Here is a 14,272-nt window from a genome sequence, read left to right on the forward strand (position 1 = left end):
TTTGAGTTAGAAATAATTTGGGAAAGTCCACAGTTCTAAGCCCATAAAATTAGCGATATGTATTATTAATCATAAAAATGAAGTATGTTTATATAATTCCTATTTCTACCATGTTTGGGCATGACTAAATCGGACATCTTCATTTTTAAAGCGCTCAATATTTGCTTAGAGTTTTATTGTCTCCTGGGATGTACTTAACTTATTAATCTGCACACCTTTGAGAACACTAGAATATTCTGAATAGAAGCAACTCTAAAGTTTCTCTTTTAAATAAATCATATTCTCCTAAAGGGTCAAGGGTAATTTAGTTTAATACCTGACCATTAAAATTACAGCACAAACTGCTTCAATACCGACCTCTGCGAAGTTCACATTTCTCAAGTACAAATGGAGCACAAAAGCAATCCATCTGTGTATAAAAACACTTTTATTGTGTTCCCGGAAGGCTGTCCTTTACAAAGGCATAGCTCTAAACAGCGTGTATGGAACGAGCAGCTCTGAACATGTAGTAAATACCCTACCATGGCACACATTTTTAGGGGAAAATGGAATTCTAAAAAGGGCATTTCAAAGGCTGGTAACGCCACAGTTACTTGAGAAGCATTCCATGTTCTTTCCTTGGAGCCTTTCCTTTAATTGGGTTGCACACTCCGTTCTTTTGTGTGTAATCCTGGAAAGCTCGCGTGGGGGAGGAAGCCTGTACGCCCCACGGGCAAGCGCGCCAGGAGAGTCCTCGCTGTTGTGTTCCTCGGTCTCGTCTTCACGTAACACGGTGACTCCTGCGGAAGCACACGCACACATATCCCAGGGGACGTAAATCATTCATGAGCTTATAACATCTGAGATGTCAGACACAATGGAAATTCCAAGAACCGGGAAGAGCAAGGAGGATGCATAAGCGCCACGTGGGCGAGGGAAGGGCTGCAAAGGTCAAGTTCCTGAGATGGTTCCCCGCTCCAGCTCTAGCTCTGCGCCTCCTTTCTTGGCTGAGGGCTGTGCCCGTGACAGATGGGAGCGTCCGGGCTGCCAGAAGCCAGGGGCCTCCTTCCTGGACGACTGCGGCTTCTCACGTGGCTCCTTCCTTATCTCCTGGGAAAGAAGGAGGCGCATTCTTCTGCCCCAGAGCAGCTCCAGACACCCTGCTGAGGGTTGCCTCCCCCATCACCCCGTGCCAGGCTGGGCGAGGGGCTTTGTGGCCACCCAGTTCTGCACGCCCCTCTTCTGCAGATCTGAAGTTCCAGAATGGGTGCCCTGTGCCCTTTGGGGACAATCAGCACCTTGAACGTGGAAACCCAGCCCTGAAGGCAGCACAAGAAGGTGCTTTGGCTTTCCCCTGCCTCCAGCACCCGCGTCCCCCAACTCCCCACAAAGAGACCTCTGGGTGCCTGAGGATCCTTCCTCTTCTAGGGACCTTGGTTCAGGTGAATGAAGCTATGATTCTCTCCTTTTTTTCTTAGTTTTAAAACCAACGAGGTGTTCCCTCCTTTTCCCCTCTCCAGGGTCGGTATTCCTCCATTCCTACAATATGTAAACTCAAGGAATGTTCTCGTCCAAGGCTGCTCGCTTCGCCCCAGGACCCCGGAGCTTTCCCAACAGGAACTTTGAGAGCAGGGAGGTAGACAGACAACTCAGCACCCCCTAAAACGGACACTTTTCACCCCCAGCTGGCGTTTCCCTTCCCGTTCCACAGGCGGCTCGGGTCAGGCTCCTGTGCCCACTCCACCTCCACCTCCACTTCCGGGGCTTGGTGCCAGTCACCCCGACTCCTTCCCCAAGGTCTGCGCAGCCCCTTCCCAGGTGCCGCCCCTCCTCGGCTGCCTCCCCCTGTCCACCCCCCCCCCTCCCAGGTCCTCCTCGACCCCTCGGCCCCTCGGCCATCCACGCGTCCTTCTTACCTCCTAGTCTGGTCAAGAGAAGTTCTGAACCACCTGAGTCTAAACGGTTTCAGTCCTGAGTCAGGCAGAGTATTTTTAAAAACAACTATGAAAAGGTCTCTAGAAACTTTGCTGTCTCCAATGCTCCGGTGCGGCTGCGGCGAGCACACGGAGCACACACCGGGGGGCGCAGAAGCAGGGATCGGGGTGCCCCCAGGACCGGGCGCCAGACCGCGGGCAGCTGCGCAGGGACAGTCACCGCGCTGCCCGCCCCCGGCGGGGACTCGCCGTGCTGCTTGGGCATCAAGACAATTTTGAAATGGGCTTGGGAAGCGGGGACCAGAAAACGGTGATTCTAAACACACACACATACATCGGTGGGTCTGTCCACCTCCTGCCACTGAGCAGTGCTGCCCGACAGGCTACACTTTTGAGAGCAGACCAGGGGGGAGGAGGGGTGCATGGGGTATAAACTGTCCTCCGAGGCACATTCGTCTCGGACCTGACAGTCCCTGTCGCCTACACGACTCCTCAATCTGGATCCAAATCAGCCCCACGCACAGGGCGAAGGGGACCAAGGCGCTCCCGGAGCTCTCAGCACCCCCTCTCCACCTCCAAGCAGAGCCCCCGGGGCAGAGGCAGGTGCGGCCCCCGGATCTCCGAGCAACAAGCGCGCCGCCTCCGGGAGGCCCGGCCCCGCGCCGCCGGGTCCCGCGCGGGTCACCTCTCCCCGCCCCCCGCCCTGCCCGCGGCGCCCGGCGGCGGGCGCGGGGGAAGGAGAAAGCCGGGCCGGCCACTCACCCCCAGCTTCCTGCTGCGGATCTTCACGTAGCCCTGCTTGACGATGTCGTTAAAGTTGGAGGCCATGCCAGCGCGCTGGGCTTCCGCGCGTCCGGAGCCGCGGTCCGCAGCCAAGTGCGCGCAGGTCCCGCATCCAGCCAGCCGCCGGCGGCAGCGCGCCTCCGCCCGCCCGGCGCCCCGGCGCCCCCCGCGCCCGCGGGAGGGGACAAGGGCTGGGCGGCGGGGCGGCCGCGGGCTGGGACCGGGCCTGGAGCCTGGAGCAGCGAGCGGCGCCCGCCCTCTGCGCGCGGGTCCCCACCTTCGCCCCCGCCACCCCGGCAGCTCCCGCGGGCGGGCGGGCGGGCGCCTCACTGGGTGGCGCACCGCTGGCCGCAGCGCACCATCGAGGCTCCGGGGCTCAGGGGGAGGGGAGGGGCGGGGGGCGGGCCGATTCGCCGCGTGGCTCCCTCCCCCCCGGCCTGCGGGGCGGCTGGGCTCCGAGAGGCTGGCCAGACACCCTCCACCACTCCCGCCCCTGTGCCCCGGCCCCAAGTACTCCCAGATTCCAGAGGACAAGCGCCTATGCCAGGCTCTGGACCTCCACTCCCGAGGGGACCCCGGGAAACATGGGTGGCAGGGATGCTTCCAAGGAAAAAGGCAAGTGGGAGCGAGGAAATTGTGTATTGCAAAGGCCGTGTGTGCGGTGCATTTTTTTATTCCCGGGCTCAGGCTCGCTGGCTGGCCAGGTCTCTGCCCCGTTAGGAAGTGTGGATCCCAGCCAAGCCCTTACCGGTGCACACAAAGAGACCAATCGTGCGCATGTGTCTAATCCCTCCGCTGCCGGAGACGCGAAACACTCGGGCGAGGCAGCCGGTGGCCCGCCTCCTTCCCAATGAGCAGCCGGGGTCGGAGCGGATAGATGGAGGCAAGCGTTTTGGTTTTAACTGTGACCGAAAGTGGATCCCGGCTTTGTATCTCTTAGGGGACATGGGGACCATCGCTGTTACCTGAAAGCAAGTGATTTATTGAACCGACCGACTTGTAAAAAACAAGGAAGAACTTTCTCCCCTCAATGTAGGAACGCATGACATTTTAAAATAGACTATTCTCCGTGGTTTAGAAATTGTAATTTAAAATGTTATCATTTTTATAAGATTCAAGGAAAATATAGAAAGTATTGCATTTTGGCTGGGGGCAATATATGGATTTTTGCTATAGGGATGTAAGAATATATGAATAGTTAGTGTCTTGGTAGTTTGGGATTTTTCTAATTAAGAAAAAAAATGTGTAAAGATTTTAAATTTTACAACGGACTCCTTTATTTATAGAATCCGTATTTAGTACAAGTTCAAAAGATCATGTTTCTTTCTGCTCATTATAGGGAGTAGCATTTTCCCATGTTTTTCAGGTGAGATTTCTTAGCCCTAATGGGAACACAATAATATTAAGAGAGAAAGGAAATTATTTCATTGAGGAGAAAAAAAAATGTGAAAGCTAAAATAACAAAATAGGATGCCCTTGACCCCAACCACATTGACACCTCTGGGGTGATTTTTGTCCCATCGTTATTAAGAGTCTCCATATAGCCCAATAGGAACTCTAACTTGCCTTATCAGCATATTATTCCTTTTCATTCATTTATGCAGCAGACATTTGTTTGGTTTATCAAGCATGCAGAGCACCAGATGCTGGGGCATATACTTAAGACCACATGGCAAGATTCCTTAGGCTGTCACTCTGGAAGGAGCTCAAACTCTGACCTTCCCAGAAAAAAAACTGCATAAACTCCGTTTAACTCAATGGGATTCCTTCTTCCAAATACCTGGGCATGTCCCATTCATTTGTTACTAATTCATACACCACATGGCTATTATTCTTTTGTTTATAAGGAGACTTTTATATTTTCAGATGCTTTAAATACATTATTTCATTCAGTCTGCTTTGAAATTCCATGTGTTATGCAAAAATTATTTGCCAGGCATAATAGATGAGGGAACAGGCTCAGAGCCCTCAATTGCAGAGCTATTATTTCAAGATTGGTTTTGGGTCTACAATCATTTCCAATTCCACCATTATTTCCACAAATCAATTGTAAAATATTTGAAGTCATGGATTAATTTTGTCTCAACAGCAATCTTAGTACTTACTTAAGGGTGAAGTGTGGCTCATAAATCTGGTTTTTAATCAATACATAATGATTATGCCTTTGCACACGTGCTTGTGTAGGTCTTTTAACCCCCTAATATGACTTAAATTTGATTTTTAAATTTGTGTGTGTGCATGCCTATAGTAAATACCCTCTCCTTATTCTGTTTGTTTGCCACTTTGAAAGACTAGGTTATTTGTTAAATAAATTAAGTTGATTGTATTCTCATTATGCCATTTACTGTGGTCAACTAAGCCACCAACTTCCTGCTGACTAGAAATGTGACTTAGAAATTTAAGTACATTCTTTTTGTCTTTCCAAGAATAATTTATAAGAAAAAAAAAAAAAAAGCATGTGGCAAAATTGAGCAACCACTTATGATAAAAACTCTCACCAAAGTAGAAATAGAGGTAACATAGCTCTACATAATAAAGGCCAGTTAAGACAAACCCCAAGCTAACATTAGATTTAACAGTGAAAGTTAAAAGCATTTTCCTTAAGATCAGGAACAAGATAAGAATGTCCACTTTCACCATTATTATTTAGCATGATATTGGAAGTCTTAGTGACAGCAAACAGACAAGAAAAAGCAATAAAAGGCATCCAAATTGGGAAGAAAGAAATAAAACTGTCATCATTTGCAGATGACTTATGTTCTATATAGAGAAGCCTAAAGAATTCACCAAAAAGTACTAAAGTTGATAAATTAATTTAGAAAAGTAGCAGAACACAAAATTAATATTCAGAAATTGTTGCATTTTTATCAGAGAAATTAAGAAAACAATCCAATCTACAATTGCATCAAAGAATACCTAATAATAAATTTAACAAAGGAAGTACAAAACTCAAAAAATTATAAAACATTGAAGAAAGATATTGAAGAAGATATAAATAAATGGAAGTATAAACCATGCTTAGAAAATTAACATTAAAATGTCCATACTACCCCAAACAATCTATACATTCAAGGCAATCCCTGTCAAAATACCAGTGACATTCTTCATAAAAATAGAACAATCTTAAAATTTGTATAGAACCACAAAAAACAACAATACCCAAATAGTCAAAACAATCTTGAGAAAGAAGAATATGAAACCATACGGCAAGGCCGTAGTATTCAAAACAACATGGTACTGGCATTGGAACACACACAGATCAATGGAACAATATGGACAGTCCAAAAATAAACTCATGACTATGTAATCAATTAATCTCTGACAAATGAGGCAAGAATATACAATGGGATAAAAACAGTCTTTTAAATGAATGGTGTTAGGAAAATTGAACAGATGTATATAAAAACAAACAAACCCATGAAACTAGACCACTTTTTTACATTAGATACAGGAATAAACTCAAAATGAATAAAAAACTTAAATGCCAGCCAAAACCGGTTTGGCTCAGTGGATGGAGAATTGGCCTGAGGACTGAAGGGTTCCAAGTTTGATTCCACTCAAGGGCATGTACCTTGGTTGAGGGCACATCCCCAGTGCAGGGTGTGCAGGAGGCAGCTGATGGATGTTTCTCTCTCATCGATGTTTCTGACTCTATCCCTCTCGCTTCCTCTCTGTAAAAAAATCAATAAAATATATATTTAAAAAAACAAACAAACATAAATGCCAGAGCTTAAACCATAAAAACCTTAGAAGAAAACATAGCAGTAAACTATTTAGCATTGTTCTTAGTATATTATAAGGATATTTGGATATATCTTTTATGGCAAGGGAAACAATAGAAAAAAACTAACAAATGGAAGTACATCAAATGAAAAACATTAACAAAACAAAATGATAACCTATTATATGGGACTATATTTGCCAATGATATATCTGATAAGGGGTTAAAATCCAAAATAGTTAAAAAATTCATACAATTTAACACACACACACATACACACACACAAACAAATAAACAAACAAAAACACACACAGATAATCTGATTTAAAAATGGGTAGAGGACTTAAATAGACATTTCTCCATAGAGTACGTACAGATAGCCAATAGACACTGGAAAAATACTCAATGTAACTAGTCATCAGAGAAATGCAAATTAAACCACAATGAGACACTACCTCACACCTGTCAGAATGGCTATCTATATATATAAAAGCCTAAGAGACCGTCTGACCATTTGACATTGTGACCAATAGCTATGACATGCAATGACCAACAGGGAGCCGACGCTCAATGCAGGAGCTGCTGAGTTGTGGTGACTTGGAAGCTGTGGTTCTCACATGTTGCACTCGGAACCAGAGAGGAGGGAGCCCAATTCCAGGGTGTGTCACCTGAGAACCGCCCTCTCGCAATCTGGAACCCCACAGGGATGTCAGAGAGCCAGTTTTGGCCCAATCCCCACAGAAAAGGACAAGGGACCCCACCAGGGCACGAATCTGTGCACCAGGCCTCTAGTCTTTAATAAGTCAAAACAACAAATGTTGGTGAGGATGTGGAGAAAAATGAACCATCATGCACTGTTGGTGGAAATGCAGATTGTAATAGCCACTGTGGAAAGCTGTATGAAGACACCTAAAAAATTTAAAAAAAATAGAACTACTATATGACACAGCAATCCCACTTCTGGCTATTTATCTGAAAAAAATCTAAAACATTAATTCAAAAAGATATATGCATCCCTATGTTCATTATAGTATTATTTACAATAACCAAAATACAGAAGCAACCCAAGTGTCCATTGATAGATGATTGGATAAAGTGGTACAAATATACAATGGAATTATTCCACCTTAAAAAATGAAATCTTACCATTTGTGACAACATGAATGCATCTAGAGCAGTGGTTCTCGACCTTTCTAATGCCGTGACCCTTTAATAAAGTTCCTCATGTCGTGATGACCCCCAACCATAAAATTATTTTTGTTGCTACTTCATAACTGTTTTTGGTATTGTTATGAATCATAATGTAAATATCTGTGTTTTCCGATGGTCTTAGTTTCTAAGCAGAGTCACCTAAGACCATCATAAAACACAGATATTTACATTATGATTCATAACAGTAGCAAAATTACAGTTATGAAGTAGCAACGAAAATAATTTTATGGTTGGGGGTCACCACGACATGAGGAACTTTATTAAAGGGTCACGGCATTAGAAAGGTTGAGAACCACTGATCTAGAGATAATTATGCTAAGTGAAATAAATGAGACAGAGAAAGACAAATACCATATGATTTCATTTATATGTGGAATTTAAAAAAAGACAAAAATAACGAACAAACAAAACAGAAAAAACTCATAGATACAGAGAACAAACTAATGATTTCCAGAAGGGAGGCAGGGAGAGTACTGGGTGAAAAAGATGAAGGGATTAAGGTGTACTAATTAGTAGTTACAAAATAGTCACAGGTATGTAAAGTATAGCATAGGGAATATAGTCAATAATATTATAATAACTATGTAGGGTCCCAGGTGGGCACTAGACTTATCGAGGGAATTACTTTATAAGTTATATTGTACACTTAAAATTAATATAATATTGAATGTCAATTGTAATTGAAAATTTTTAAAATTAAAGATTAATTCATAAGAAGTTCTCTGTATTTCCAACTGAATCACATCAAAAGGAACAAAATGTCCAATTGTACCACTGATTAGAGAGTTCAAGTATTGTCAGTCTGATCCATATATTGTAAAATTTTCCACCAACCTTCCATCTAATTGTTGTTGTTGTTTTTTTTGTTTTGTTTTGTTTTGTTTTTTTTTGCAGCTACTGGTGATGGTTGTTTTGATACATTTGATACATTATTTCTTTAGGGATTGCAAATTGTGATTTTCTAATTGGAGTTTATTCCTGAATTCATGAGCTATTTTCTTATCTAACAAAACTTTCCTTTGAAAACTAAAGGATTGCGTTGAAATAGATTCCTTAAAAGGAAGGTAGGGAATATGCTTGATTCTTAACCTTTAGCAACCATTTTTTCAGAAATATTGAATTGATTCTAGCAAATACAAAAGGAAACCCTGCTCCTTTTGAAATGCCATCCAGAAATGAAGATTTGTATTTCAATCCATCATTGTCATTATTTTTCTCAGTGTTTGAATTACCACTTCCTTGACCAGAGAAGCTGCTTCAGTTGACATTTTCCATTTGATTGGTTTCATCAGGTACCCAGGTACCCTTAATAGGTTTGTTGTGATCAATCACAAGATATCCAAGGCTCATCTTGTCCATTTCCAACTCCACACCTGGATTCCATTATTTTTCCTAGAAACCCTTGTTCCGTTTTAATGGAAAATGAAATTCGGTTCTCATGATCTGGTTACTATAGTGTATTTGTTTTTAGTTGAGTTTTCTTTTGTTTTGTTATGATACTGATTGTAAGCTTTTCAATTACAAAGAAATGAAATTCTTTTAGGAAAAAAATTATCAATTTTTACAGAAATTTCCAATTCAAATGAATGGTGACAGATTTCATATTTAAGGATTGCTTCTTCACATAATGAAAACGTGAAGTTCCATTATGTGAAATATTTACAAGTTTCCAAAGTCAAATCTACCAAACAAGCAAACAAAAAATCTACCTCTCTCTCTCTCTCTTTTTTTAAAATATATTTTATTGATTTTTTTAAAGAGAGGAAGGGAGAGAGATAGCGAGCTAGAAACTTTGATGAGAAACATCGACCAGCTGCCTCTTGCACACCCCCTACTGGGGATGTGCCCGCAACCAATGTACATGCCCTTGATTGGAATCGAACCTGGGACCTTTCAGTCAGCAGACTGAAGCTCTACCGCTGAGCCAAACCGGTTTTGGCTCTACCTCTCTTTTTAAGAAATTATTTTTATTAGCTTTGGGTTTATTCTCCCATTGTTGCTTCTTGATGGTATAAGGAAAGACATATATGTGCTCCTGTTTCTGTTTTTCTTACACACCTAAAATTGCATACTATTCACACACACTTTTATCACAATAATAAACAGCCTCTAATTTGGGCCCCAAAGATCCTCACCTCTTGGTATGATGTCCCATGTAATTCCTCCTTTTGAATGTGGGCTGGACTTTTTTATTAACATCTAGTAAACGGAATGGCAGAGATGCTGGAGTGTCCCTCCTAGATTAGGTTACGCTGCATATCTAAAAGCTTATTTGTTGTAGAAGAAGCATGATCATCAGAGCAAGAAGAAATATAGCTCCCATGAACCTCAGTTTTGCATAATTAACAAAGGTAAATATCAATAATTTAGAGATGTCTATCAATATTAGGTAATAATATCAGGTAATAGTGGCCATCACATAGTTGAAATAAAATGTGTCCATTGTCTTCTTTCTTAAAGAATTGCTTTGGTATAAGCGTTTGTCTTTTCTATATTTGTAGGAACATTATATCTTGAATCACAATCAGTGTCATTTACATGTATCACAGCTATCATCATTGTTTTTAAAGTCAGTGAAACAGATAAATTGTATTTAGGAACTCTACTTCAATCTAATGACCAGTCCAAATAAATATATTATTGAATAAATAAGATGTATTACTAATTACTATCAAAATTGTTTTTCTAGTTGATTCACAGATATTATACACCCAAGTCTTTTAATATTGTGTATATAGTACTTACCAACATTTGTATAATAACTAAAACATTTAATGTTGTATTGTACAACTACCTTATTTTTAAAATGACAGTGTATCTATCAGAGGAGCAACTTGAAAATCAATAAAAACTATGTGATTCTGTAAGCTCTAATTGAGAGAATTTTTTTATATTAAGTTCCTTTGGTTAGATTAAAGTGGGTATTCAATACAAACAAAATGTTCCAAATAAACTCTCTATATAAATTATGCAAATTATTCCCATGCAAATTATTCCCATGGGAGTTTGACTGGTGGACTGATCATTCACTATCACATGCGCTGACCACCAGGGGCAGTGCACAATGAAGGAAGGCCCCAGCTGCCAGTCGGAAGGCCCCCATTGGCCCTGATCACTGGCCAGGCCTAATGACCCTACCCATGCACAAATTCTGTGCACCTGGCCTCTATTTGGTATGATAATCAAATGACAATTGAATGAAAGCAGTATAACCTTAATGCACATTATAAATGTAAATCGCATTATCTATAACTTTAATTATTAGAAAACTAGTGAGAGGATATAATAAAAATAACTTTTACTTCACCAAAGGCTACACCTAACTCTCTAATAGCAGATATAGACAAATATCATAGCTATCTCCATATTCTTGATGAAGAAAATACTCAACATATCTAGTGTGAATCTCTGAACATAGCTTTCTCACTAAATAAATAGAAACCATTTCTAAATTAAAGTATGCAAAGCAACTTGTAGAGGGCACTTACAAACACTTTTTTAAATAAAGAGGATACTGATTCTAAATAAAGAGAAGACTTTGTTGTATACAGTAGAGATAAAAGAATTAAGGAAAGAATGAAAGAATAAAAAGATGGAAGCTTAGAACTTATATCTGAAAAAAGTAAGTATCATAAAAAAACACACAACCCAAATCATTGAGAAGTTGATACTTAAAGAGCATTCAAAAAGTAGAAAAATACAGTGATAGAAATTTTTTCCCCTCTTAAGTATGTATCCTAACATACACTGAGGCTGAATGACACGCTATCTAGCTTAATGAGTCATAGCAGATTTTATAGACCACAGATGGGGACCAGACAAGGTTCTGGGTCAGTCATGACTCAGAGAGGCAATTTCTCATCAAGGTTTCACAAACCCCACTGAGTCATCGGTGTCTTCCTTCTCCAGTCCCTTCATTGCCATAGTAATTCGTATAGCTACAAGAGTCAGAAAAGATGTCAGAGCTTATCTTGCTTCTATTTCCTGAACTTTAAGTATCAGCTGGAGCCTGTTTCTTTCGGAACACAGGTAAGCATCAGGTGCATCCCATGACATTTAATTTAGGCAGCAGAAATAAAAACCGTCTGTGGAACTGTCTGACTATTTAAGATATTCTGCATTTATACCATAATATCAGATTCATGACAGATAATTAGGGAAAGAACAAATTCAGTTTTCTTGAGTTCACTTCAGTGCTGTTTGAATAGTAGATTTCCTTATGATGAGCTTTGGGTCTTAATCATATCAGTTCTCTAAAAAATGATAGGAGGTTAAAAATAGTCTCTACAGAAAGATGAAAGATAAAATAAAAGGCAAGGAATGGCAAAAAGGGGAGTCATTTTAAAGATAAAAAGAACTAATGCCAAAAACGATGACTTTAGTGAACTATTTCACTAAATATGTCATATTTTATATATTATAAGCCCACGATATATCCATGAGACATTTACAACTTGAATATGATTATATTCAAGGTAATGTCTCAATGAAAAAAATATAATAATATTATACAGCATGAAACTATCAAGTTTCAATAAACCTGCAAACATCAGACAAAAATAAGCAGCATTTTACAATAGCCAGTAACAAAAGTATACATGAATGGTAAAATACTTAATAAATTCAAACCACTTATTTTTGACAGCCACACTAATAAAAGACTATTTGAATCTAAGAAGTAATTGAATTTCAATAGATTATTATAAAACATATAATGAAGGGACACTATATAAAAATATTATGGGCCATGTGTTCAAAGCTTTACTGATATATACTAATAAATACATGGTTGCAAATTACATTATGGTTAAAAATAAAAACAGTATGGTGTGAGCCCAGTTAGGTGGCTTTATTTGTTGGAGCATCATTCCATATACTAAAAGGGTTGCAGGTTTGATTCCTGGTCCAGGCATATACCTACCTTTTTTTTATTCAATTCCTGAAACCTATGTTTAGGTGAGTACAGGAGGCAACTGATAGATGTTTCTCTGGCATATTGATGTTTCTTTCTTTTCTTTCCTCTCTCTCTAAAATCAATAAACATATCATTGGGTGAGGATTTTAACAATATTAACAAAAATAATATGACATGTGACATATAGTGTTCATTGTGTGTAAGAAATTCTTCTGAGCATTTTATATACATTAACTTATTTAATCCTTACAGAAACCCTACAAAGTATGTCTCCTTTCTGTTGGAGAATCTAAGGTGTGGAGGGGTTAAGAAACTTGCTCCGATTACAGCTTTTATGTACTTCAGCTGTCTGACTTTTGAGCTCGTAATTTTTAATGTTGTAATTTTCTTTCTCAAAAATAAGAAATAAAAAAACCTAATTATTCAATTAGGATACATTTTAAGTTAAGGAAAATAGAAGGATTATTATGCCAAATTAAAGAAGGTACTTGTAAAAGATATAACTATTGGGTGTGAAGAGAGCAGAGCGCTTGAAGAATGGCTCCTCTGTGAATAACACATCCAACAGCAACTTGGGCTTATTCTTCACAGGTGGCAGGACACCATGACTTTCCTGTGACATTACGCCATATACATAAAAATAGAAATATAACTAAATAGCAAAATTGATAAACCCAGGAGTTTGTTTCCTGAAAATACTGATATAATCATCAAAAGAAGGCAAATTATAAATAAAATTGGACCTAAGCAAAATACATAAATAAGAAGAAAATAGTGTATAGAATGTTATGCTGGACAATTTAATAAATGGAAAACATTTCCTTAAAGATTAATCGTTCATTCAAGTTGTTAATTAATACAGCACTGATACCTAGGAACCAGTACTACAACTCTGAATAAGACAAGCCACACAAAGATATCGCCTCACCCCTGTTAAAATAGCTACTATCAAAAAGGTAAGAAACAAGTATTGGTGAGGATGTGGAGAAAAGGAATGCTTTTGCACTGTTGGTGGGAAGGTAAATTGGTGCAGTCACCATGGAAAACAGCATGAAGGTTTCTCAAAAATAGGAGGTGGGACTCATATTATCCAGCAATTCCACTTCTAAGTATTCATCCAAAGAAAACGCAAACAGTAACTTGAAAAAATATCTGTACCTCCATGTTCATTGCAGCATTATTTACAATAGCTGAGATATGGAAACAAACTATCCTCCATGTTAACTGCAGCATAATTTACAACTAGAGGTCTGGTTCACAGAATTCGAGCATGGGCAGGGTCCCTGGGCCTGGCCAGTGATCAGGGCTGATTGGGGCCTTCCAGCTGCTGGCTGGTGCCGACTGGGGCCTCCTTTCATTTCTCACTGCCCCCTGGTCATCAGAGCATGCCATAGTGAGCAATGGGACTCCCAGTCGAACTCCTGCAGGGACAATTTGAACATTAGGTTTATATATATATATATATATAGATAGATAGATAGATAGATAGATAGATAGATAGATAGATAGATAGCCAAGATATGGAAACAACCTATCCACCACCACTGGTGGATAAGTGGGTAAAGAAGATGCTATATATGTATCTACAATGGAATACCATTCAGCCAAAAAAAAAAAAAGATACAATTTTGTCATTTGCAACAGCATGCCTCAAGTGTATAACAGTCACTAAAGTTTCACAGTACAAGTGCCTATGATCCTAAATCAAGCACAGCCCAGGGCTCCTGG

General features: G+C 40.4%; 1 protein-coding gene and 1 non-coding gene across 2 annotated transcripts in view; one reads left to right on the forward strand and one right to left on the reverse strand.

Annotated features, from left to right (window-relative positions):
* DOK6 (docking protein 6) overlaps nucleotides 1–3,183 on the reverse strand; it is a 234,342-nt gene extending 231,159 nt beyond the window's left edge. The window contains exon 1 of the mRNA XM_036418685.2: nucleotides 2,676–3,183. Coding sequence (XP_036274578.1) covers nucleotides 2,676–2,741 — 66 coding nt within the window. The 5' untranslated portion in view covers nucleotides 2,742–3,183. The remainder of the gene's footprint in view (nucleotides 1–2,675) is intronic.
* Nucleotides 3,184–13,051: 9,868 nt separating this feature from the next.
* On the forward strand, nucleotides 13,052–13,180 carry LOC118708583. The gene has a single exon (XR_004984649.1). It is a non-coding gene; the product is annotated as a small nucleolar RNA SNORA11 (small nucleolar RNA).
* Nucleotides 13,181–14,272: the final 1,092 nt, after the last annotated feature.

Source organism: Pipistrellus kuhlii, unplaced genomic scaffold (genome assembly GCF_014108245.1).
Source record: "Pipistrellus kuhlii isolate mPipKuh1 unplaced genomic scaffold, mPipKuh1.p scaffold_m20_p_6, whole genome shotgun sequence".
NCBI classification, from domain to species: Eukaryota; Metazoa; Chordata; class Mammalia; order Chiroptera; family Vespertilionidae; genus Pipistrellus; species Pipistrellus kuhlii.